General features: G+C 48.5%; 1 protein-coding gene across 3 annotated transcripts in view; it reads left to right on the top strand.

The window, feature by feature from the left end:
* Window positions 1–25088, top strand: part of LIMK2 (LIM domain kinase 2) — a 456718-nt gene that overhangs the window by 391772 nt on the left and 39858 nt on the right. For all 3 annotated transcript variants that reach the window (XM_069619797.1, XM_069619798.1, XM_069619799.1), the window contains one exon: window positions 17453–17627. In XM_069619797.1, coding sequence (XP_069475898.1) covers window positions 17453–17627 — 175 coding nt within the window. The remainder of the gene's footprint in view (window positions 1–17452; window positions 17628–25088) is intronic.

Consider the following 25088-nt stretch of genomic DNA (forward strand, 5'->3'; position numbering starts at 1 on the left):
ACAGGAAGTCGGCTATGCTGCTGGTACGTGAGGGGGAATTAACATCGCCGTCGACCTGGCAGAATCAGGCTTTAAACAAATCAATAACGGAGTGGTTTTAAGGAGGCAAGCCTGGCTTAAGTGCACGACTTTTAGACCTGAAGTGCAATACAAGATGCTGGATATGCCGTGCGAGGGGGAACAATTGTTTGGAGAGAAAGTAGATGAGGCCATGAAGGGCATGAAAGAAGACTCCGATACTGTTTGCTCTCTTGGAGCCCTCCAAAGTGGCAGAAGTTTTCCTTCCTTTCGTCCCTTCAGAGGAGCATCAGGTGACTCCCGGTTTGGATCATCTAGAGACCGAAGTTTCAGCAGGCCATCCTACTCTGCTCAAGGCTACAGACGAGCGGCCCAAGCAACTCGTAGAGGCAGGGATTATCAGGCCTCAAGAAGAAGAGGTGGTTACTCCTCATCCATGAAGGACAAGCAGTCTAAGACCCAGCAATGACAAGCTTCAGGACGTCCTGGGAGGCAGAGTGTCTTGTCACAATACATTTGGCCCACTCTCTACAATTCAAGGACATGCCACCGCACATTCCGCCTGTGTTTTTGGCGCAACCCCATCGTCAAGCACTACTACGGGAAGTGGCGCTTATGCTACAGAAAGGGGCTATAGAACTGGTCCCGGTGGCAGAAAGAGGTTACGGAGTGTACTCCCGTTACTTTGTTGTCAAGAAACCCAACGGGAAGTGGTGACCCATTCTAGATCTGCGAGCTCTCAACAAGACGCTAAATAATCTGAAGTTCAAGATGCTTACACTTCAGGAGGTTATCCGATCGATACACCCGGGGGGATTTGTTGGCGTTGCTAGACCTTCAAGACGCATACTTTCATATACCAATGCGTCGACGACACAAAAAATGTCTGCGGTTCGTCGTCGGACGAACCCACTATCAATTCAAGGTCCTCCCATTCGGACTAAAGTCCTCTCCCAGGACGTTCACAACATTTTTGGCTCCAGTAGCAGCTTGCCTAAAAAAAGTGGTCATCATGTTTACCCTTATCTGGACGATTATTTGGAAAGGGGATTGTCTCCGGTGAGAGCACAGGAAAGTTTGAAGGCCACCATGTACCTCATGCAGCACTTGGGCTTCGCGATAAACTTCGAAAAGTCCTCCTCCACTCCCTCAAGGACCTTAGTTTTTCTCGGTGCGGAGTTCCAGACGCAGTCAGGATTGGTGAAACCATCCGTGGAAAGAGTTCTCAAACTAAGGCACAAGGCAATGGAGTGGAAAGTCAAAACCAGAGTGTCAGTAAGAAAGTACATATCCCTGCTGGGGGCCATGGCGTCATGTATCCCCTTAATAAACAATTGTCGTCTCTTCATGAGACCGATACAAGAATTCTTGGCGGATCGATGGTCCCAAAGTCGGGGACTATGGTCAGACAAATTGACCATCAACAGCAAGCTTGTGCAAGCACTTCAGTGGTGGAGAATCTCCATAAATGTAACAAAAGGAATGTCCCTACAGGAACCAGAGTTCCATATGACGGTGGTGACAGATGCTTCTCTGACTGGATGGGGAGCTCATCTGGATTCCCTGCAAGTTCAAGGCCGGTGGTCATCGGAGGAGTCCACCCTTCACATCAACGTGCTGGATTTAAGGGTGGTGCGTTGGGCCCTGAAATCCTTTCTACCACGCATAAAGGGTTCAGTTGTACGGATACGGACGGACAATACAACAACGATGTTTTACCTGAGAAAACAGGGAGGTACTTGCTCCAGAACTCTGTCGACCGAAGCCCAAGAGATATGGCATTGGGCCCTCAAACAGAAGATGCATATATTGCCGTTCCACTTGCCAGGAGTAAAAAATGTACAGGCGGCCTCTCTCAGCAGAGAGATGAATCGGCTACACAAATGGGAATTGAACGACCAACAGCTAGAGCATGTCTTCAGAGAATAGGGACGTCCTGCCCTGGATCTCTTTGCGACGAGAGAGAACGAGAAATGCTCATAATACGCGAGCAGGTGGCCATAACACGACTCACTGAGGAAGCGTTCTCCTTCCCGTGGACGGACAAGTTTCGTTATGTACGCGTTCCCTCCATTTCCACTCATACGTCAGACTCTGCAATGGATTCACAGGGTATTACCCAAATTGTTCGAACACAATTGTTCGAATTACCTAATTGACCGAAAGTCGAGGGTCCGAATTGACCTTTGCACAATTGACCATATATATATATAATGGAGGTTGCGGGGGTTCCCCCCCGCATATATGTAACAATTGACCTTCACAATTCGGTCAATTGTGCAAAGGTCAATTGTAATTCGAACAATTGTAGTTCGAACAATTTGTATACAACCATTCACAGATATCCATGTCTTGTCATCCTGGTGGCCCCGTACTGGGCGAGACCAGCATGGTTCTCCGATCTACTTCAGCTATCTATAGCAGAACCAGTGAGGTTCCAGAAGCTCCCGAACCTTCTATCTCAGGACAAAGGAGCAGTTTGGCATCACGACCCGGACGGCCTCAGCCTGACGGCCTGGCTCCTGACTTCTCCGAGTTTGGGGCGTTAACAATTACATAGGACCGTCGTCGCATTTTACAAGCTGCAAGAGCTCCGTCCACGAACGCTTGGTATGCGTGCAAGTGGAAGAGATTCTGCATGTGGTGCAGGGATCAGCCAGGTTTACAACCGCTAAACATCACGCCAGAGCAGCTTCGGCCATACTTGCTACTCTTAGCTCAAAAGGGTTTATCTTTTTCTTCGATAAAAGTTCATCTAGCAGCCATTTCCAGATTCACTCGGAAAAGACAATACCATTATTTAGTGACCGTTACTTAAGCATTTCCTGAAAGGTTTATTCCGAACGTTTCCTCTGACGAAAATGTTTCCTCCGAACTGGAGTCTTAACCTGGTGTTGGCAGCGCTAATGAAGGCCCCTTTCGAGCCTATGTCATTGTCATCATTAAAATTCTTATTGTGGAAATTGGCCTTTCTGGTGGCTATTACTTCGGCACAACGAATTTCGGAACTACAGGCGTTAGTTATTGATCCACCATACTTGAGATTTTTCAAAGATAAAGTGGTGTTAGCAACTAATCCTCATTTCATACCTAAGGTTCCAACCATGTTCCACAAGCATTCTTCTATGGTACTACCAACATTCTTCCCAAAGCCTTCATCTGTCGCGGAGAAAACGCTCCATACATTGGATGTGAAAAGAGCTCTGAAATTTTACCTCCATCGTACTCAAAATCTTAGAGACACAAGACAACTATTTCTGTCTTATGGCCCTTCAGCAAAAGGAAAAGCAATCTCAAAGCAAGGACTGGCCTGCTGGGTATCATCTACAATTGCTTTTTGTCATTCAAAAGCTGGAAAACCACTGGAACAGCGTCCAACAGCCCATTCGACGAGATCCACTTCGTCGTCAGCGGCATTGTGGTCCGGAATTCCGATGGGCGATATGTCATGCGGCATCCTGGTCGGTACCACATACTTTTACCCGGCATTATTGCCTCAAGTAACAACATGCAGTGGATATACAGATGGGATGAGCAGTCCTGCGACACTTGTTTCAATAAGGTAAGCCCCGTAAAGGGGTTTCTGATGTTTGTTAATCTGCTTAGAATCACATGCTGTGCATAGTCCGACATCCAGTGGTCACTGAGGAGTATTGCATTTTGTTTTTCGTAGTGGAAAAGTGGACGTCGACAAGGCGTGTCTGTAACACTATCCCTATAGTGACGTGCGTTGTACCCACAATCCCCCACGCGTCAAGGTCCCTCAGATTGTTTTTTTCCTCCCAGTTATTGGTCGCCTCCATGCGGAGCTCCTCGAGAGATATTGCGAAATCATTTCTTCGACCCTTGGTCATTTATTATTATTAATATCTAACATATAGATCCCTTCCTCGACGAAGCTGCAAGCTGTTTCTCCGCCGAGCAAGATCTTCGACGGAAGGACGAGCGGAGGAGATCCTTCGGCGTCGCCGAACACGTGGCCTGGCCTCGCCGGCCTTACACAGTAGGGAGAGTGGGGTTGTGTGGTCTTTTCTTTTCTCTCCGAGAATGCCTTTCTCTTTCCCCTCCCTCTCTTTCGAGGTCGTAATCACACTTCTTGCCCTCAGCTATGGAGAGGACACCCTTTAGGTTTTGCCCACTTTGCAAAGGCAAATATACCTGGAAGGACAAGCCCAAACGGTGCAACCGTTGCTTGCCCCTCGATCACAAGGAGGACGGCTGTGCGGCCTGTAAGTTACTTAAGCCCAAAACGATAAAGGACCGTAGGGTTAAAAGGTGGGCGGCCTACACCATGTCTAGGTCAGATCCTCGCCCGCTGCTGCCGAATGTGACGAGGACAGTGATTATACACGGCCTCCGTAACGGAGGTTGTAGACCTCTCGAGGGAGCGTTTGCGCTCCACTTCGTCCGTCCCCGGCCCCGACAAGCCCAGCTCACGCCCAGTTTATGGGGATGAACACCCCGGCGGCAAGGACGCACACAAGAAATCTCAAAAACACATACCCCACGGCACGCATTCATCGAAGACGAAGGAAGCCAGAGTGCCAACGGAGGCGCCGGGCCCACCGGCGTCTTCCACCGACCGCAAGGGCCGACAGCCCTCCCCGCTCCCGCGACAGGCGACCGGGCACTCTGGAAATAAGGGCGCTAACCCCAAAACCTCAGGCGGCGACGCGCCTCGTAAGAGTGCGCACGTTGCCAATAAAGACTCGACGGTACCTAGCACGCACGTTGCCAGTAAAGACTCGACGGTACCTAGCGCGACGGCGAGCGATCCCTCGGCAGACAGAATGATCGCTGAAAGCCTTGCGCGTAGGTCTTCTAAGGACGGCCAGAGACGGGCGTCAAGTGACACGCCGAAAACCGCACACAAGGCCAAAGAAACACCGAAGGCGCCGGAAAGTAGGCTGGGACAGCTCCCCGCCAACGACGGAAAGCCCTAGTCTGCCAGAACACTTCTCAGAAGGCAAAGGCACCTTATCTTTGACGCTATGGGACAGATCTAGACGAATACAAGGAGAAGAGGCTCCTTTTTCACTCCCAGACCACTCTGGCCTACCTCAGTGGACCTTAGAGAAATTCCAGTCCTGTATGGACAAGTTAGACAGATTCATGGCCATTCCAGAAAATAGGACACCTAAAAGTCCAAGGGCTAAATACCCGAAGTTGTTCTATAACCCCTTTCAGGAGGATATGAACTCTTACGACCTCACCGAAGAGGACACTCACTTCCAGGAGGAGTTCATTAATGATGAAAACCAACAAGAGGGAGAAGGCTTCCATGAGGACTCTAACATAAGTGAGGAAGGGTACGAAGAAGACCCGGGTGAGGGTGACCCAAATCCCTGGCAGAGTCACCATCAGGGTCTACAGAGCCAGACATTATAGACATCAGGTCTCCTCAAACCACACCAGTCAGGAACCCTTCGCCTGTTGATGACCAGCCCACCTTTAATGCACTGCTGAGAAAAGCAGCAGCACATTTTGAGGTCGAAACTGGGGAGGTCACCCCAGACACTGACATCGTGGAGAGGATTATCAAAGAAAAACCCCCCACCAGCCAAACAATTCCAATGCTCGCCTCTGTTAAGAAACGAATCAACCCTTCACTGGCCACCCCTGCACTAGTAAGAGGGGTTAATCCAAGAATCGAAAAACTGTTCTCACCCTCTCAATCAGACCCACTATATATTAAGGGTCACTCAATCCCGGACTCCTTAGTGGTGACTAACACTAGGAAAAGGGCTGGGGTTCCACTGTCTACCAGCGAGGCACCCCCGGATAAAGAGGGGAGAAAGCTTTATGCCCTAGCCAAAAGAATTACCACCTCGGCAGCGTTCTCAACTAGAATTGCCAATAATAACACATTGCTGGCAAGCTATGCTGATGCGCAATGGGGAAAGCTTAATCAAGACATTGAGGAAGTTCCTGAACCCCTAAAAACTAGATTGCTGGCTACAGTTAATGAAGGGTCTCTGGTCAACCAATGCATCGTTAAGAATACCCTCGATGCAGCGGAAACAGCTGGCCGCTCTTTGGTACAGGGAATTCTGCTAAAGCGCCACGTCTGGCTTCGCAATTCCGGGTTTAAGGCGGAAACGCAAGCGGCGCTCATTAACAAGCCTATTGAAGAGTCTAACCTCTTTGGAAAGGCAGTGGACGACGCACTGGAAAATGCGAAAAAAGAATTTGATACCATAAAGACCTTGGACCAAATTTCAAAGCCCCCTAACAGGCGGGGATTTGGCAACAAGCGTTCTTTTTCGTGGCCAACGCCAGCAACAGAATCAATAACTTCAATATTCTGCCAACAACTACCAAAGTAATAGTGGCCCGTACAATCAGAGAAGTCAATGCCGTGGCAAGGGGAGAGGCCGGGGTTCCACCCCTAGAGGCTCCCAAGTCACCAACAACACCAAGTGATGCGAAGATTCGGGTCCCCTCCCATGCATCGCCGGTCGGGGCCGGTTAACATCCTTTCTTCCAGCATGGGAGGGAATAACATCAGACCGCTGGGTACTATCCACCGTAGCCCGTGGCTACTGTATAGAGTTCAACAGTTCACCAACATACAGACCCCCGAGGGGACGACGCATGACACCAGAACACCTCGCCATCCTTCTCCAAGAAGTGGACCAGCTACTGGAAAAAAAAGGTCGTGCCTCTATCTCAGGTAAGGGAAGGTATTTATTCAGTGTACTTCCTTGTACTCAAAAAGGATCTAACCATGCGCCCTGTATTAGATCTGCGCCCAGCGAAAAAGTTTGTCAAAACCCAAAAGTTTTGTATGGTGACCTTACAGGAAGTAATCCCACTGCTATCACAGGGAGATTACATGACAACACTGGACATGAAAGATGCATACTTTCATATTTTAATGTTGCCAGCGCACAGAAAATACCTCAGGTTCATGATAGAGGGCAAACACTACCAGTTCAGAGTGCTACCCTTCGGCATAGCATCTGCACCAAGGGTATTCACGAAAGTACTGGCAGTGGCAGCGGCCCACCTGCGCAGGTTATCCATCCCAGTATACCCTTACCTCGACGACTGGCTCATAACAGGGGATTGTTACGAGACATGCTTCTCAAACACCCAAAAGACTGTAGACCTTTTGTTCCAACTGGGCTTCTCCATCAACGAGAAGAAGTCCAGCTTAGACCCCAGCCAAGTCAAACAATTCCTAGGGGCTCTAATTCAAACAAAGGACGGCCTCGTCTCCCCCTCCAACGAGAGGGTCCAAAACATGCTGTTTCAGATCTCCCAATATGTGGCAGGTCGGGAGGTGACGGTGCGCAAAGCGATGCGCTTGCTAGGAATGATGGCGTCATGTATTTATTTGGTACCTCACGCGCGCCTGCGCCCAATGCAAGAGTGGCCAAACAGCCAGTGGTGTCTGGCCAGCGGACAATGGGACGATCTAGTGGTGGTCTCGCAGGCCTTGGTTCTCTCGCTACGGTGGTGGACAAAGGAAAACCTGGAAAGAGGGAAACCCTTTGCCACACCCGCAGTGGAAGCCACTCTAACCACAGACGCATCCCTCACAGGATGGGGGGCTCACCTATACCATCAGACTGCTCACAGAGTGTGGACTCTGAGCGTAGCATCCAAGCACATAAACCTACTGGAGCTACTGGCCGTGTTCAAGGCACTAAAAGCCTTCCAGGAACACCTACAAGGGAAGACAGTGATGGTACTTACGGACAGCACCACAGCCATGTACTACCTCAACAAGCAAGGGGGAACCCACTCTCCAGGACTGTCCAAGATGGCCCAGAATATCTTGAAGTGGGCTCTCAAACACATGTTCCTACTGTCGCAACATGTACCAGGGGAACTCAATCTGCTAGCAGACGAACTCAGCAGAGACTTCCCTCTGCCCTCAGAGTACGAATGGCAGTTGCACAAAGACATTGTCTTCGACGTCTTCACACAATGGGGATTCCCAGAAATAGACCTGTTAGCAACTCTGGAGAACTCACAATGCCAAGATTACGCCTCCAGGTACCCCCAGAACCAATCCGAGGGGAACGGTCTATCGATTCCATGGTCAGGGGAATTTGCTTACGCCTTTCCCCCGACTCCCCTTCTCAACAGGATTGTACACAAGATGCACCAGGAACAAGGAACAAGTTACCATGATACTAGTGGCCCCTATGTGGGCCCGGCAGCCATGGTTCGCTCACCTGATGGAGATCTCCCCCAGTGAAACTTCCCTGCCCACACAACATGCTGTCACAGGACAAGGGCAGGACACTGCATCCATGCCCTCAGACCATGAACTTAGCAGCCTACCTCCTGAGATCATAGAATTTGGACACTTACAACTCCCGCAGAGATGCATGGACATCCTCAGGGAGGCTAGAAAGCCTAACACTCGTCACTGTTATTCTAGCAAATGGAAGAGATTTGTCATCTGGTGCAGAGGAAGAAGCATCGACCCAGTTGACAGCTCCCCCACGCACATTGTCCTGTACCTGACCCATTTACTGGACTCAGGTCTAGTGGTCTAGTGTTCAATTCCATTAAAGTCCACCTAGTGGCACTTTCTGCATACACCACTTCCCAGTTTAAAGTGTCGTGGTGGAAAGTCCCAGTTATCAAAGCCTTCATGGAGGGAGTAAAGAGAATACACCCTCCGATAGCAAACCCAGCTCCCGGCTGGGACCTGAATGTGGTACTTAACAGACTCATGGGCTTACCCTTTTAACCCATGCACAAAGCAACTCTTAAAGACCTCACTCTTAAGACCGCTTTCCTAATAGCTATCACCTCCATTAGGAGAATAAGTGAACTGCAGGCTCTTTCTGTTTTAGACCCCTTTGTAGCAGTTCACAAAGATAAAGTGGTTCTACGCACGCACCCAAGGTTTGCACCGAAATTCATCTCACAATTCCATGTAAACCAGTCAATAGAACTACCAACATTCTTTCAAAACCCTTCCAATTCGGGAGAAAAAAAGTCTACATACACTTGATGTGCGCAGAGCTGTCATGTTCTACATGGAAAGAATCAGACCACTGAGAAAGACTAATCAGTTTTGTCTCGGTGGTAGCAGGAAGAGAAGGAGATGCAGTATCAAAGTCCACTATATCTAGATGGATTGTCCAATGCATCACTCTCTGTTTCTCTCTTGCTAAGAGAGAACTACCCTTCAAGCCAAGAGCACATTCTACTCTAGGCACTGGGGCATCCATAGCATTCATTGCAAATGTTCCCCTTGAGTCCATCTGCAAAGCGGCAACCTGGAGTTCTGTGCACACCTTTACAAAACACTACTGTCTAGATGCACACTCTAGATCTGACTGCCAGGTGGGACAGGCAGTATTAAGACATCTTTTCTCTACTGTTCCTTCTCATAACCCACCGCCAACTCCGGGTACTGCTCGCTAGTCTATGCACAGCATGTGATTCTAAGCAGATTAACAAACATCAGAAGACAATGCATTACTTACCTTAAAAGCATTTCTGATGGTTGTATCTGCTTAGATTCACATGCGCCCACCCTTCCTCCCCGCTCGGATGGAAGGAACATAGACACCTTTCTACATCTCTCTCTTTTCTGTACTCACTCACGTATAGAAGGCTCCATCAGGGCAGAAAAAATACAAACAGAGGGACCTCGACGCGTGAGGGATTGTGGGTACAACGCACGTCACTATAGGGATAGTGTTTCAGACACGCCTTGTCGACGTCCCCTTTTCGACTACGAAAAACAAAATGCAATACTCTGCAGTGACCACTGGATGTCGGAGTATGCACAGCATGTGAATCTAAGCAGATACAACCATCAGAAATGCTTTTACGGTAAGTAATGCATTGTCATATTCTTCTACAAATGTACCTTAATATGTTTGTTTTATGGTTAATGTACTATAACTTGAAGTTCAGGCATGGCAAAATGCATGTGTGAATATAATGATATTGGTTTACATGCACACCTCCAGCTATTGGGGGTACTGCTATACAATCTATTCTAAGCATGTGAATCCATGAAAGATCCAATGCTGGAGAAGGGAATAGTTTTACCTGTAACTCCATTTCTCCAGCATTGGTATCTTTCATGGATTCACATGCGGCCGCCGGCCTCCCCTGGCATGCAAACCATATATACACCCTACTACTTTGGGGGTTAAAATCTGACAGAGCCGCGGGGGCTGGGCTATTTATACCACTACGTCCTATTGGCGCAGGCAGCCCAAAACGATGTAGATAGGACACAAAAGTGTTGAAATATTTCCTATGGAAAACGTCTTTATAAATATACTGAGGATTCCCAGCCTGACGACGGGGAATATTCTAAGCATGTGAATCCATGAAAGATACCAATGTTGTAGAAATGGAGTTACAGGTAAACTATTCCCTTCCTCTGCCTCCTCGAGGCATTTGCGGAAGCGCCGTCACCGGTCGCCTTCCCCGTCCTCATCCGAGGACTCCGCCAGACGGTTTGTCCCAACAAGCATTCCTCTCCTGCGGAATGGGATGCATTTCGTACGGCGATGGTGATTTTCCAATCGCAGGGCTCCGTTCCGCCCACGCCTTCGAAAGAAGCCGACCGGGAACGCGCTAGGGCCACCGTTGGCACGCCTTCGGGCTCGGCCGGTTGGCGCGATCACCGGTAACCTTCGAGGTCCCGGTCGGACAAGGTGGATCGCTCTAGCCATGCCCGCTCCAGGTCCTGGTCCTCGACGCCCTCGAGACTGGTAGAACCTGTGAGGTCTTCTAAGAAGACGTTGGCGCCATGTCCGTCGAGGGACTCTCTCGAGGCACCGCCTTCGAGGAAGTCATCGGCGCCGAGGCCGTTGAAGGACATGCTCGGGGCACCGCCCTAGAGGTCGGTGTCGAAGCCATCGGCGCCAAGCTCGCCGTCAATGCCGATTTTGTCGACGCCTTTTTTTGGAGGCTTTACCGAAGGTACCCCGTGCATCGGTGGAAACTCCGAGGAAGGCCCTGAAGAAGTTGGTAAGGCCTGTATTTGAGCCTTTTTCTGTGCCCTCATCCAGGGATTTGTTCCATCTCTGAGGTGGATGAAGGGTCTGAGGAAGGTTTGGTGCCTGATGAGGTTCCTGATGACCTGTTATCTGGTCATAGCCAGTTGGAAAACCTGCGTCAGTCTTTGCACGATGCCAGTGGTCTTGATACCTCCCCAGAGGTTGAGTTTGGCAGGCCTGAGCCTGGTATGCATGCTGAATCTTCGTACAGGCGACTCATGTCGAGGGTGACGAAGTACTTGGGGTGGTGTGCGCCACCGGTGGATTTTCTGCAGGATGACCTGACAGGTATCCTTGACCAAGGTCCACCCACTGACCCGGTGCTGCCATTTCATATGGCTTTGCAGAGAGGGTTGGCAGCAGCTTGGACTGCTCCGGAGAGTCTCCCGACAGTGAGCAAGTCGTTGCCGAAAAAATACCTCCAGCCAGTAGCGACCCCTGCTGCTTGACTACATACCCCACTCTGGACAGTTTGGTGGTGCAGGTGGCTACAGCCCCGCTAAAGAAGGTGTCGTACCCTACCATCCCTCCTGATGGGGACGACAAACGTTTTGATGGCTGAGCGAAGTAAGTGTTTTCTTCAGTGGGTATGGCTTTACAGGCAGCCAACTCTGTGTGCGCCTTGGCACGTTTCACTCACACTCTGTGGAATTGTGTTTCTTTGGCGGCTGAGCATATTCCCGAAGGGGAGGAACGGGATGGTTTTCTTGCCCTCGTTCAGGATGGCAAGGATGCCATGTGTGAATCCGTTCAGTCGGGTCTGGACATGGCAGACTGTGTCAGTCGGTTCATGGCGGCGAACACCGTGATGAGCAGATTTGCGTGGTTGCGGAAGTCGGGGTTTGCTCCTGACGTACAAGCCCGGCTTCTCAACATGCCCTTTGATGGTGTCCATCTTTTTGGCAGCAAGGCTGACGAGAGCCTTGAGAGGTTGCAGACCTCAAAGGCTGCAGCGAAGTCGTTGAGCGCTGCAGTTCGCCAACCTCCACCTTTTCGTCCTATGGGACAGAAATGGAGGAGCACCAGAGGTGGAAAACAAGGGTACTCGAGGTGCTAAGGCCGCTCGGGCAGTTGCCTCTTTGCCCTCAGGCACTGCCGCAGCCGCTTCAGCTCAGTCATGAGGCCATGTCCCATGGTTCACTGGTGGGGGGAAGGCTGGCGCAGCATCTTGTAGAATGGCGTGCCATTACTTCAGATGTGTGGGCTCTGGAGATCATCGCCCACGGCTACTGTCTTCCTTTCTGGCAGAGGCCTCATGACAATCCACCAGGGAATCTCTCTTTGAAGAGTCAGGATCCGCTCTTTGCGCAGGAAATCAAATCCCTGCTGGAGAAAGGCGCCATAGAACTGGTTGCCTGTAGCAGAGAGGAACAAGGGATGGTATTCCCCATATTTTTGGATCCTGAAAAAAGACTGGGGATTGAGACCCATCATGGACTTGCGTGGTTTGAACAAGCTCCTCAGAATGGACAAGTTCAAGATGGTTACTCTCTCTCAAGTCCTCCAGGCCCTTCAACTTCAGGACTGGTTGGTGTCTTTCGACCTCAAGGACACTTACTTTCATGTGCTGATTCATCCCAAGCACAGGAAGTACCTGAGGTTCGCGGTTGGCGACTCGCACTTTCAGTTTCGGGTCCTGCCGTTCGGATTGACCTCCGCCCCGAGGGTCTTCACCAAGCTCATGGTGGTGGTGGCAGCGTTTCTCAGGAAAGGGGGGATTCACGTCTACCCCTCCCTGCACGATTGGTTGATCAGAGCGCGCTCTCCCAAGCAAGTTCTGGATCATCTGTCAGTCACCTGCCACTCCCTTCACAAGCTGGGCTTCTCCCTCAATTTAAAGAAGTCCCATTTGACACCTACCCAGCGGCTCCAGTACATCGGAGCAGTGCTCGACACATCCCTGGGGCTGTGTTTTCCACCCCAGGTGAGGGCTCATCTGATTATGTAGATGGTGGTTGCTCGGCCTCATGGCATCCTGCATTCTCCTGGTGCCAGAGGCCAGGCTGCGGATGAGATCTCTGCAGTGGGCTCTCAAGATGCAGTGGTCCCAGTCCTCCGGCAGGAAGTCGGATCCCGTTCAGGTGCCGCCCTCGGTCACCCAGGATCTTCTGTGGTGGGCCGTCTAAGGCAATCTGATGAAGGGGGCTCCATTTTGGCTACCCTGGCCGGAGGTGACTATCGTGACGGACACATCCCTCACGGGATGGGGAGCTCATGCCAACGAGTTGACAGTCAACGGTCCTAGGTCTCCATCGGAGTCCAGACTCCATATCAATTTGTTGGAGTTTAGGGCTGTCAGGCTAGCCCTGAAGGCTTTTCTGCCATCTGTGTGGGGGAAGAATGTCCTGATTCTGACAGACAATACCGTGGCCATGCACTACCTCAACAAAAAGGGGGGGGCAGGATCTCTCCCTCTGTGCAGAGAGGCGATGCAGCTCTGGTTCTGGGCCATCCAACAGGAAATTTCAATCTCGGCAGTTCATCTGGCCGGAGACGAAACCGTGGCGGCGGACGCTTGGAGCAGGCAGAGCACGATCTCTCACGACTGGGAGCTGGCTCAGGAGATTCTTCTGGAGATCTTCGACCCTTTGGGGAACCCCACAAGTGGATCTCTTCGCATCGGTGTCAACCGGAAGTGCGAAAGATTCTGCTCGCAGGAATTTCCTCCAAGAGGAGCCTTAGGGGACGCGTTCGGAGTGGAGTGGTCCTTCCCACTGCTGTATGCGTTTCCTCCAGTCCCCGTCATTCCGCAAGTAATGCAGAGGTTACAGAGGTTCGGTTCCCGAATGATCCTCATTACTCAGGCATGGGCCAGGAGAACGTGGTACACGGACCTTCTTGACATGTCTATCTGCCCTCCACGCTGTCTTCCCTACCGAGACGATCTGCTCTCACGGGAGGAGGGGTCAGGTTCTCCATGTAGAGGTCAAGTCCCTCATCCTTCATACTTGGCTTCTGAAAGGTTGAGGTATAAGGATTGGGATCTCCCTGAAGACGCGATGGAGGTGTTGCTTTCAGCCAGAAGGCCTGCAACAAAGTCCCTGTACCGTTGCCGTTGGAGAAAGATCTGCGACTGGTGCAGGGTTAAGAATGTGGATCCTTTTTCATGTACCATTCCTGTGGTTCTGTCTTTTTTGCTTTAGTTAGCCCACAAAAGCCTGCAAGTGGGTACCATTAAAGGTTACCTGGCGGCGCTGTCCATATTTAAGCGCTCGTCTGAGGAGTGTCCTTATTTTAAAATTCCTTTGATTTCTCAGTTACTGAAAGGGCTCACTAATGTGTTCCCACTGTCTCCTTTCCAGGTGCCCGGTTGTGATTTGAACCTGGTTCTAAAATTCCTCATGGGAGCTCCGTTTCAGCCTTTACATTCTTGCCCTTTGAGACTGTTGACCTTGAAAACTGTATTTTTAGTTGCGGTTACTTCCGCTCGCAAAGTGAGTGAGTTGCAGGCACTTTCCGTTAAGCCACCCTTCAGTGTTCCATAAGGACAGGGTTGTCCTTAGGGTCCGTCCTTCCTTTCTTGCGAAAGTTGTGTCGGAATTTAATTTAAGCCAGAAGGTCATTCTTCCAGTGTTCTATCCTCCTCCGCATCCTGGTAAGGAAGAGGAGAGGCTCCATAGGTTGGATCCTAGGAGAGCTTTAAGTTTCTACATCTCACGCATGTCCCGGGTCAGAGTGGACGATCAGCTCTTTGTAGGATACGCTGGAAGGCGTTTGGGACAAGCTGTTACTAAACAGACTTTGTCTAGATTGATTATCTTGACAATTTCTGAATGTTCCCGCTTGGCGGGTAAGGACCCTCCAGTGGGCTTACGGGCCCATTCTACTAGGGGTGTGGCTGCCTCTACTGTTCCCATTCGTAACTTTTGTGAAGCAGCCACATGGGCCTCTGTCCATACTTTCGTAAAACACTACTCCCTGGATTCTATCCATGGGCAAGATTTGGCAAGGCGGTCCTCTATTCTGCAATTTAATTGGGCATTCTGATATTCTAAATTCTTTTCCCACCTCCTTACATTGGTACTGCATTGGGAGTCTGTTATAGATGTGGAATACGTCGGAGGAACCAATCCCTTCGAAGAACAAGTTACTTTCTTACCTGGTAACGCTCTTTCGATGGGATGTTCCGATGACTTATTCTACATCGCTCCCTCCCTACCTGCCCCTCTACAGAATTTCTTATGCGATTGCAGCTTTCGTTTCTGCAAGGCTTTCTGTAGTCATTCTGGCAGAAGATTGGTGTCACACGTTCTGGGGGAAAAAACTACAGCTGAGGCTACGGCCGTTGTGCGTCCTACTTATAACATCCAGTGACGTCGGCTCGACCGAGGCCCTCGAGGACAGCGTATCGACGCAGGACGCAGACGCTGAAAATGTTCGAAGCAGCACAGCTGTGGTGATTACCTGTCATAGATGTGGAATACGTCATCGGAACATCCCATCCAAAGAACGTTACTAGGTAAGAAAGTAACTTGTTCTTTGCCCCAGTTACCCTGGGAGAATGGCTCTGGGCTTCGCTAGGGTCGATCCCGTGCAGAGCACTGGACCATCCGGTCTTTGGGGTGCTATGGTATATATGGAAAAAAGGGAACCCATGCCTAACTGGGATACCAACATGGCAGTCTCCCCGGAGTTGCATCTGGGCCCCCCCGATTAGGGACCTCCTGTTAGATCCCATCCGCTTCCAACCACAATACAAGCAAGGGCTGGTCAGAGCAGGCCAGATGTGGAAAGAGGGAGTCTTCCTATCCAGGGAGGAATTGGAACAAGCACAGCTAGGTCTCAAAATGAAGCCGTTACCCTTCCTGCAATTGAAAGGGGTCCTCACAGACCCAAGATGGAAAGCTCAGCTACAGTGCCCTCTAACTCTCTTCGGAAACATACTGACCACTCACCCAGGGACCAGAGGCCTGATTGCAAAAATTTACCGAGCCCTATTAGAAGGGTAATCTCCCGGCACCTTGTACCCAATCGCGGTGGGATAGGTCACTGGGATGGGAAGACAACCAGGAGGGATGGCAGGCCATCTACCGGGAAGTCTAGAATCATCTAGCTGTGCAATACAAAATGCACAACTGTAGGATTCTCACCCATTGGCACTTCACCGCCTAGCTAAAATGTACACCGGCATTAGCCCTCACTGTTGGAGGGGGTGTAGGCAGGTTAGCACATACTGCTATCAATGGTGGGACTGCCCGTTTGCACAGACCTTTTGGAAGGTTTTCCTCGGCTGGATCCATAACATAGAAAGCATCGATAGAGACCTTTCTCCCCCCTCCTGGTCCTGTTCGGGGTAGAGAAAGTAGAAGAGCACTATTTGGTCCTCCCCTACATGCCAAGAAATGTGCTTCTAGCGGCAGGAGTTTGCATTACCATAAAATGAAAAGGTCCCAACCTGCCCACTAAGAAGGATTGGCTACGCAAAGCTAAGGAGATCTACAAAATGGAGAGCCTCACAGCAGTGCTCCAAGAAACCCATACGCACATTGACATGCAGTGGCTCCCCTTCGTAGAATACTGGGAGACGAATAGCATGGCCTCGTAAACCCTCCTCCAAGCAATCCATCACAAATCCATGAATAAATACCCACAGTAAGAGCTGAATTACCCCATGAGTAGATCTGTCGTTTGTTGATCCCTACATTCGTCCCGATACAAGCAGCAAAGCGTGGACTTTAAATGGACGACAGTTTAAATACTTACCAGTGATCTGCTACCTTACCAATGTTTGGAACCCCGCAGTTCTTCGCAGATCCCCTTAAATCAAAAAAGGCCTTTAGCAAAGGGGGTGGAAGGGTATGGGTGGGGGAGGGGAGCAGGGTTCTTTTTGGTTTTCTTTCATTTCTCATTTCCATTTCTTTTTCTTTCTCCTTTGTTATATTGTATTACAAATTATGAAATGAAAACATTGTATTTGATCCGGTCACGTGGGGTGAATATTATGTATTTATTCAACTTCGGATCTGAATAAAAACACATAAAAAAAAAATAGTACTTTAATCTAACAGATTTATATGTGCCTTGTGTGCATATATACAATAAATACCTATTTTGATATAGCTACAAGTGTATAAGTGTATATATGTGTATTCTAAGTTTGTTGTACCTACAACTAACATCTCCCCCCTAAAATGAGCCTGGCTGCTCTGCCATACTACCAAAATGTTGTGTAGTTAAAGTCTTACCATAAGTGGACTTTAAAAAACCTGCCCTAACACCCTGATAGACAGGCTACCCCAGCATCCCTCTGACAGGGCTGAAGCCTTTTCTCAGCTTTGCTATTGCCTGTTGGTTACATACTCTTCGATACCCTCCACTCTTCTTTGGATGACTCTAGAATGTTGATGCTTATTTCATCTATTTGTACAGTGCTTTATACTTAAAAGTTTCTATTATAACGAAAACCCTACCAAACTAATCAGTGTCTGACCCTTTCCTACTAGGATGGGACGGTCGTAGTTGCTGACTTTGGGCTGTCTCGTCTAATTGTTGAGGAGAAGCCCAAGCCTCCACCAGTGCAACCTGCTACGATACAGCGAACTTTGCGAAAGAGCGACCGGAAGAAACGCTACACCGTTGTGGGGAATCCATACTGGATGGCACCGGAAATGTTGAATGGTAAGAAGGGATCAGTGCATCACTTATTTATGCTGCAGCCTAGGGTTTCTGTCTCTGTGAAAGCACATTCGAAGTGCCCAAAGGGTGGAGCATCCTAACAATCGTGTAGATGTCAGATTGGTACACCTGCCACACTTTAAAATTGAGAGGTAAATGCAGTTGTCACTCTGACCTAAAGTGGGTAGAAAAGATGTTGGGTAAGTAATCGCAAGCCTTCTAGAATTATAAGGCGACACCAATATAATGGTACTCAATGTAATGAGTCCAAACCTAACCTAAAAACAAGTTTTCAACACATTTCTAAGCAACAGAACAGGATTTCGTCACTTTGGGGAGGGGGGTGCTTAAAAAAGTTAGTCATAGTTCTTCTTTAGGAAACAATAGGGCTCAATTCAGTAGTTGGGTGGGTTTGATAGAATATTACGTTTTGTACTATCTGATTTAGGTTTCCTGGTTAGAGGGGAGGCCCTCTACCAGTTCTAGAAGTCCAGGTCGGCCCCAGGCAGGTCTCCTATACTCAGGTTCTATGGGCAAAGCTAAGATAAGGGTAGCTGTACGATTGGACTTAACGCCCAATTAGAATGAATGGGGACCCGGGTGGGGACACACAAACCTGTATGCTCTCCAGCCCATCAAAGCCCAATTTCAATTAACAATGAGTGTTGGGGAGAATTCTCAGAAATGTGCTAATTCCTCTCTACCTTAGAGACCCCCAGCTCATTTGCTGGACTCTAGGGCTTTTTTTATTTTTTACCTGGAGAGTGAGACCCTTTTTCCCACTCTCATGTATTTTAATGTAATTGTTACTCTGTTTCTTTTGGTTTTTGGAGTCTGACAAACTCCATAGGCATCTGTTTGCATTGTAGCACACAGCACCTTCAGTGTAGTGCTACAGGGAAGTCTTCCAGATTTCCCCAAAGGTTTAACTACCTTTCTCTTGGATAACTACTGTTTCCAAGAGCAGTAAAGTGAAATTGAATTTACTTGCACTTTTACATTTCTAGACCCAGAACACACTACCTTACTATAGTGCACTGGAGGGGTTCCATAGTATCCCCTTTGTCTAGCTTCTCATGTAACATTTTTATGTTACCCTTTCCTCGATGAATGGCTGGTGGCAGTGGTTTACTTTTTACTACTGTGGTGTGTCTTTACCGCGAGCTGCGTTCGCAGCTACAGTAAAACACCCTTGGGTGCCATTTCTGTCAAAATGGCCCTGGTCTTCTTTTTTCGTCATTTTGTTGTGGAAAGGTCCTTCTTGAGATTTACTCAGCGCGCGCCAAACCAGGTTTGGTCCCTTTGTTCGTTTTGCCTTTGGCGGGATTCACGAGTGAAGCCCACCTCTGGCTCCAGGGTATCCGGTGGGGGCAGGAAGTGTGGCAGGTGCCAGAAACTCCCTGTGCTTAGTCTCCTAGGAGACAGGAATGCACTCTTGGGTGATTGGCCGGCTGGCTGTCCGGCAAGGACAGCCACCCTGCTGGGTGATTGACACTCAGGCTGGTATGAATGGGAGAAACCTGCATAAAAGGCGAGGCTTTGCTGAAACTCCAAATTCGTATCGACAGAGAAGTCCCTGCAAGGACGACTTCTCCCTTTGAGTTGGTGGGACCAATCAACTCCAGTACGCCACCTGGACATCATTCTCAGAGCTCTTGAATTTCCACAGAGTTGCTGCTGGAAACTGAACTGCCAGGGAGAGGAACACCAGTTTGTGTGCGTTGCTTTTAAGCTGGCCAAGAGCTCCTGGAAGATCCTCCGGACTCCCAGGAAGCAGGACTGACCAAGCCTGAGCCACCTCAACAGAGTGCTGGACCCCAGATGCAGGGAAAGTCCATCTCGACATACAGGAACCGTGGTGGTCCTGTTTGCAGTAGGCGCGAGGAGCTGAAACACCGAATTGCCACTAGTTTGAAGATTGCCGGTTGCTGTTGGTAATTGTCTCATTGCAGTGCAGTAGTCCCCAGAAGTCCTCCCTCTTGTCCCCACGACTGATGCCCAGGATCCCCAGAACTGCACAGGAACAAAATCATCTGCTTCATTTTCATTTAACTAAAGGTACTGTAAAGTCTAAGAGAACTTGCCTCTTTTTGTAGATCTCCTTCGACCCTTCACAAGCCTAACAGCTTGTGGCCCTACACTGATTCTTCTTCTTCACTAAAGTCTTCTAAAACATTGTGCAAAGACTTTTCTTACTTACCTGCAAGAAGTGCTTCAGCTACATAGACTTTTGCCTATTGACTTTGGCCTAGCCAGTTTCACTGAAATACTCTTCTCTCCTCTGACACTGGGGATGGTTGAAAAGTATTTGCCTGCTTTAAAATATTTATGATCTCTCTTGTTCTTAATAACCGTTTTTTCTTTAACACATCTCAATGCTTTTCTAAATGCTAACAGTAACATATCAATCTCCAGTGTCCCAAGTATTGATGCCACCTGAGGGTGTAGGAAGTGACTCTGCGGCATCCCTAATGGGTGCTTGCTGATTTAGAAACTAAGAGTGTGTATTTTTAAGGTATTTGTGTGTTGCTATTATATTGCTCCCTACAAAAGAAGGCTTAAACAACTGACCGATAAATAATTGTTTTATCAAGAAACCTTAGGTTTAAGTGTTTGTTTGAATATTGTCGCTGTGAATCTTTACTCTACAGCTCACATTGACCCCTCTTGAGATAAGCCTGGCTGCTCTACCACACCACCAACCTGTGTAGTTCGGACTTATACCAAAGGTTGGGTCTGATTGCCAAGAGGCTAAGATTGTTGTAGTGCCCCCTAAGAGCACTACCCCAAATCTGTACCTAACAATGAGCCTAGGTAAGTCTGGGATGATGGATGTTTGACTACAGCATTTTTGGTCCAAGAGTCAGTGGGTGCAGTGGTTGCTTTTGATGAGTAGGACACCTGGGTCTGGCAATTCAGTGGTTCGGGTCTCGTCATCGACCTCCTGATTCAGAAGATCACCTAGCTGGACTCTGGTTGAAGATGAGGGACCTCTGCTTCTGATCCCATGACAAGGGATGACCCACAGGATGATACAGATGTAATGAGGCAATGAAGTGCCCCTGCACTATGTTAGAAACCTGAAGGTGTCTCACCCGCTATTCCCCCAGGGATCTGTCATCCAGGTGGCCAGGACATGGCCATCGCTTTTGGATCCAGTTCCTGGGGGTGGACCAGTGCGGATGATAACTTGGGTGAGGAGTCTTCAGGGAATGGGAGTGGGACACCGGATGGTGAGACGCAGTACCCTCTTCCATGTAACACCTTTACCCCATCCTACCAGGTAGGATAATTAGGAACTCAACCCCCGCCCTTTCCCAACACAAGCACTTTCTTATGAACAGCTCGCTATGAGAGAAAACATTAGAGCCGTATACCTGACATGTCCCAACACAATGGTCAGGAAATGACTGACCCATTACACATGCCTGTTGGGCAAGGATTGATGTAGTAACCCTGTGGGAGACTACAAAAACCTTGTCCTCTTAGTATTGATAACCCACCTTTTAGTATAGGTCTGCACTACACAAGTTGGTAGAGTGACTGAGCAGCCAGACTTATCTCAAGTGGGGTACATGTGAGCTTTAGAGATGTAACATTGAAATCCACAAACACAGGTATCCAAATAACGCTTACACTGAAGGTTTTCTAGTAAAATAATTGTTTAACAGTCAGTATTAAATAGCCGTCTTTAAAAATGGAAATGTGCAATAATAAAAATACACTTCAAAATACTTTCTCAGAATCAACTCAAGCAAGTAGATACTCTTTAGAGATGCTTCATACACACTTCCTACCCCCTGAGGTGATTTCACTAACTAGGACAGTATTGGCATTTATATATCACTTTTTGTACTTTGTAAAATTCTGAGGTTGAAAAAGAGGAAAGGTTAATGGAAGGAAAAAGGTTAACGCATTGTCAGAGCATGTGAGCACCTTTTCAATGCCCCAATGAAGTCCATATTAAATCTTTCCGAGCATTACAAGTTAAACTTCTGCACCACTGTTGGGGAGAATTCTCAGAAATGTGCTAATTCCTCTCTACCTTAGAGACCCCCAGCACTTTTGCTGGACTCTAGAACTTTTTCATTTTTTGCCTGGAGAGCGTGAAACCTTTTTCTCACTCTCATGTATTTTAATATGATTTTAACTCTGTGTTTATTTTGGTTTTTGGAGTCGGACAAACTCCATAGGCATCTTTTTAAATTGTAGCACACAGCACCTTCAGTCAAGTGGCACAGGGAAGTCTTTCAGATTCCCCCAAAGGTTTAAATACCTTTCTCTTGGATAACTACTGTTTCCAAGAGCAGTAAAGGTAAATAGTAATGCACCTATGGGTACCATTTTTTGTCAAAATGGCCCCGGTCTTCTTTTGTCGCAGTTTCTTGTTTAGGTCCTTCTTAAGATTTACTCTGCGCGCCAAACCAGGTTTGGTCCCTTTGTTAGTTTTATCTTTGGCGGGATTCACGAGTGAAGCCCGCCTCTGGCTCCAGGGTTTCTGGTGGGGGCAGGAGGTGAAGGATGTGCCTGAAACTCCTAGTCCTTGGTCTCCTAGGAGACAGGAATGCACTCTTAGGTGTTTGGCCGGCTGGCTGTCCGGCAAGGACAGCCACCCTGCTGGGTGACTGACAGCCAGACTGGAATGAATGGGAGAAACCTGCATAAAAGTCGAGGCTTTTTGGCTTGGAAGGCAGTCGACCACTGGACGAAGGAATCCGAAGAAGAACTTGAAGAGGACGCCTGCTGCAACTCCTGGACCATTAGTTTGGCTGGTGAAGCCCTGCTGCTGTGCTGAAGCTCCAAATTCGTATTGACAGAGAAGCCCTGCAAGGACGACTTCTCCCCTAGAGTTGGTGGGACCAATCAACTCCAAAGTAAGCCACCTGGATATCCTTCTCAGAGCTGGTTGAATTTCCATTGCAGTTGCTGCTGAAACTGAATAGCCAGGGAGAGGAACACCAGTTTGTGTTGCTTTTAAGTTGACCAAGAGCTCCAGGAAGATCCTCCAGACTCCCAGGAAGCAGACTGACCGAGCCTGAGCCTCCTCAACAGAGTGCAGGACCTCAGATGCAAGGAAGGCCCACCTCGACAGCCAAGAACCGCAGTGTTGCTGATTGCGGTAGACGTGAGGAGCTGAAACACCGAAGTGCCACTTGTTGTAAGTTTGCTGGTTGCCTTCGGTAACCGTCCTGTTGTATTGCAAGAGTCCCCAGAAGTCCTCCCTCTTGTCCCCATGACTGAGGCCCAGGAACAACAAGATCTGCAGAGCTACACAGGAACAGAAGTCATCTGCTATATTTTTCTTCAACCTAAAGGTACTGTAAAGTCTGAGAGAACTTACCTCTCTGTGTAGATTTGCTTGTAGCTCTCTACTTCACAAGTCTCCTGGATTGTGGCCCTACATTTGATTAATCTTTTTCACTAAAGACTTCTAAAAACATTGTGCAAAGACTTTTACTCACCTGCAAGACGTGCTTCAGCCACACGGTTTTGCCCATTGACATTGGCTTAGCCTGGGTCTCTGAATGACCATTTTTAAAATGACTCCTTTTATATTGCTCCCTTCTCAAGAAGGCTTGTTTAAATGACTGATAAATAAATAATTGTTTTATCAAGAAACCTTGAGTATCAGTGTTTGTTTTAATACTTGTCACTGTGAATCTCTGTATAACTTCCCTACTGCTAACATTAACCCCTCTTGAGATACGCCTGCCTGCTAGGCCTCACTACCAACCTGTGTAGTTCAGATTTCTACCAAAGGTTGTGTTCCTATTGCCAGGAGGCTTAGGTTGGTTTAGTGCACCCAAAGGGTACTACCCCACATCATTACCTAACAAACGCCTCTGAGAGACAGTTAGAATCAGTCAATGGGTTAGAAGCGTCTGCATGGAGCCAGGACAGCCAAAGTCAATTTGAACAATGTCCATGCAGCTGAGGCACTACTTTAGATAGCACAAAAGTCTTGCACAAAGTTTTAGAGTTTGTACAAAATCACTGTTGGGCCACAAGTTGCAAAAAGCAGCTACTGCAAGTCTCAAGTGAGACAATGCAAGCTACAAACCAGAGGTAAGTACCCCTTAGTTAGAACAGTACCTTAGGTTTGAAGAGGAGGATCCAGCTGGCTTATGTTCACGTTGCAGTCCTACAGGTCCTGGGTTCCTGGGCCTCAGTCATGGGGACCAGAGGGAGGACGTCTGGAGGACTCCTGCATTGCATTGTGAATGTCGGTGGCGGCTACGGGCTCTGTTCAGATCAGCAGCACTTCGTGGTTTCAGGTACCAGCACATAGCACCACTGCGTTTCTTGGACACTTGATGGGCTTCCCTTGCTTCTGGAGTCCAGCACTCTGGTGAGTTGACTCAAGCTTGGGTCGTGCTGCTTCGGGAAGGTCCTCTGGATCTTCCTGGAGCTCTGGTCCAGCTTAAAGATGATGCATTCGACTATGGATTTCTCAACCCCTGGCACTCGGTTACAGCAGCAGCAAAGAAGTACAACCAGTTGGGCAAGGTCGCCCAGCAAAGTTCGTCTTGGGGTTAGTTGTGCCCACCAACCAAAGGGAAGAAGTCTTCCTTTCCGGGGCTTCTCTAGTCGATTCAGAATTGGAGCTTCAGCACTGCAGCAGGGTTTCTCCAGGCAGTTCAACAGTCCAGGAGGATGCAACAAGCTTCTCTTTAAGATTCCTCCATAGGATGTTTCGTCCAGTGGTCGGCTCTGCCTTCTGTCCAAGAAGCCTCACCTTTTATTCCGGTTTCTCCCATTCATGCCCAGCATAGCTGTCACTCACACAGCAGGGTGGCTGTCCTGTACAGTGCAGTAAAAATGCACAATGGAATGAAAATTAAACCACTGCTACCAGCCATTAAATGTAGTGAGGGTAACTTAAAAAATGTTACATGAGTAAGTAGAAACGGGGGCTACTAGGTAAACCTCCCCCGCCCCCCTGCACTTCCACATAAGATGGGGTGTGCTGGATCTACATAGGAAAAACGGGTAAGTAAAGTCAATTTCACTTTACCATTCTTTGGAACAATAGTTAACCCAAGAAAGGGTAATTAAACGTTAAACGTTATGAGAAATCCAAAGGACTACTCAGACACTGCACCAAGGGTGCTGTGTGTCACAATACAAAAAGTAGATGTCTATGGAGTTTCAGACTCCAAAAACAAAGAAAACAGAGTCCATTTCTGATCAAAATACATGAGGGAGTGAGAAAAAGGTCTAACTCACTCAGGATAAACTTGAAAAGCCCTAAAGTCCAGCAAAAGAGATGGGGGTCTCTAAGGTTGAAGGGAATTAGCACAGAAATGAGAATTCTCCCTAACACCAGGGTAATTGACATTTAGATCTAGCCCAACTATGTCAAGTTAACACAGACTGAGCAATAAGGCAGACGGTGGTATAGAAGTACAGTTAACCGTACAAAGAGCACTCCAGTAAGACCGACAAAACAGAAATACACAAATT

The sequence above is a fragment of the Ambystoma mexicanum genome, chromosome 10, assembly GCF_040938575.1.
Source record: "Ambystoma mexicanum isolate Mex_15411 chromosome 10, UKY_AmexF1_1, whole genome shotgun sequence".
In the NCBI taxonomy this organism is placed as follows: Eukaryota; Metazoa; Chordata; class Amphibia; order Caudata; family Ambystomatidae; genus Ambystoma; species Ambystoma mexicanum.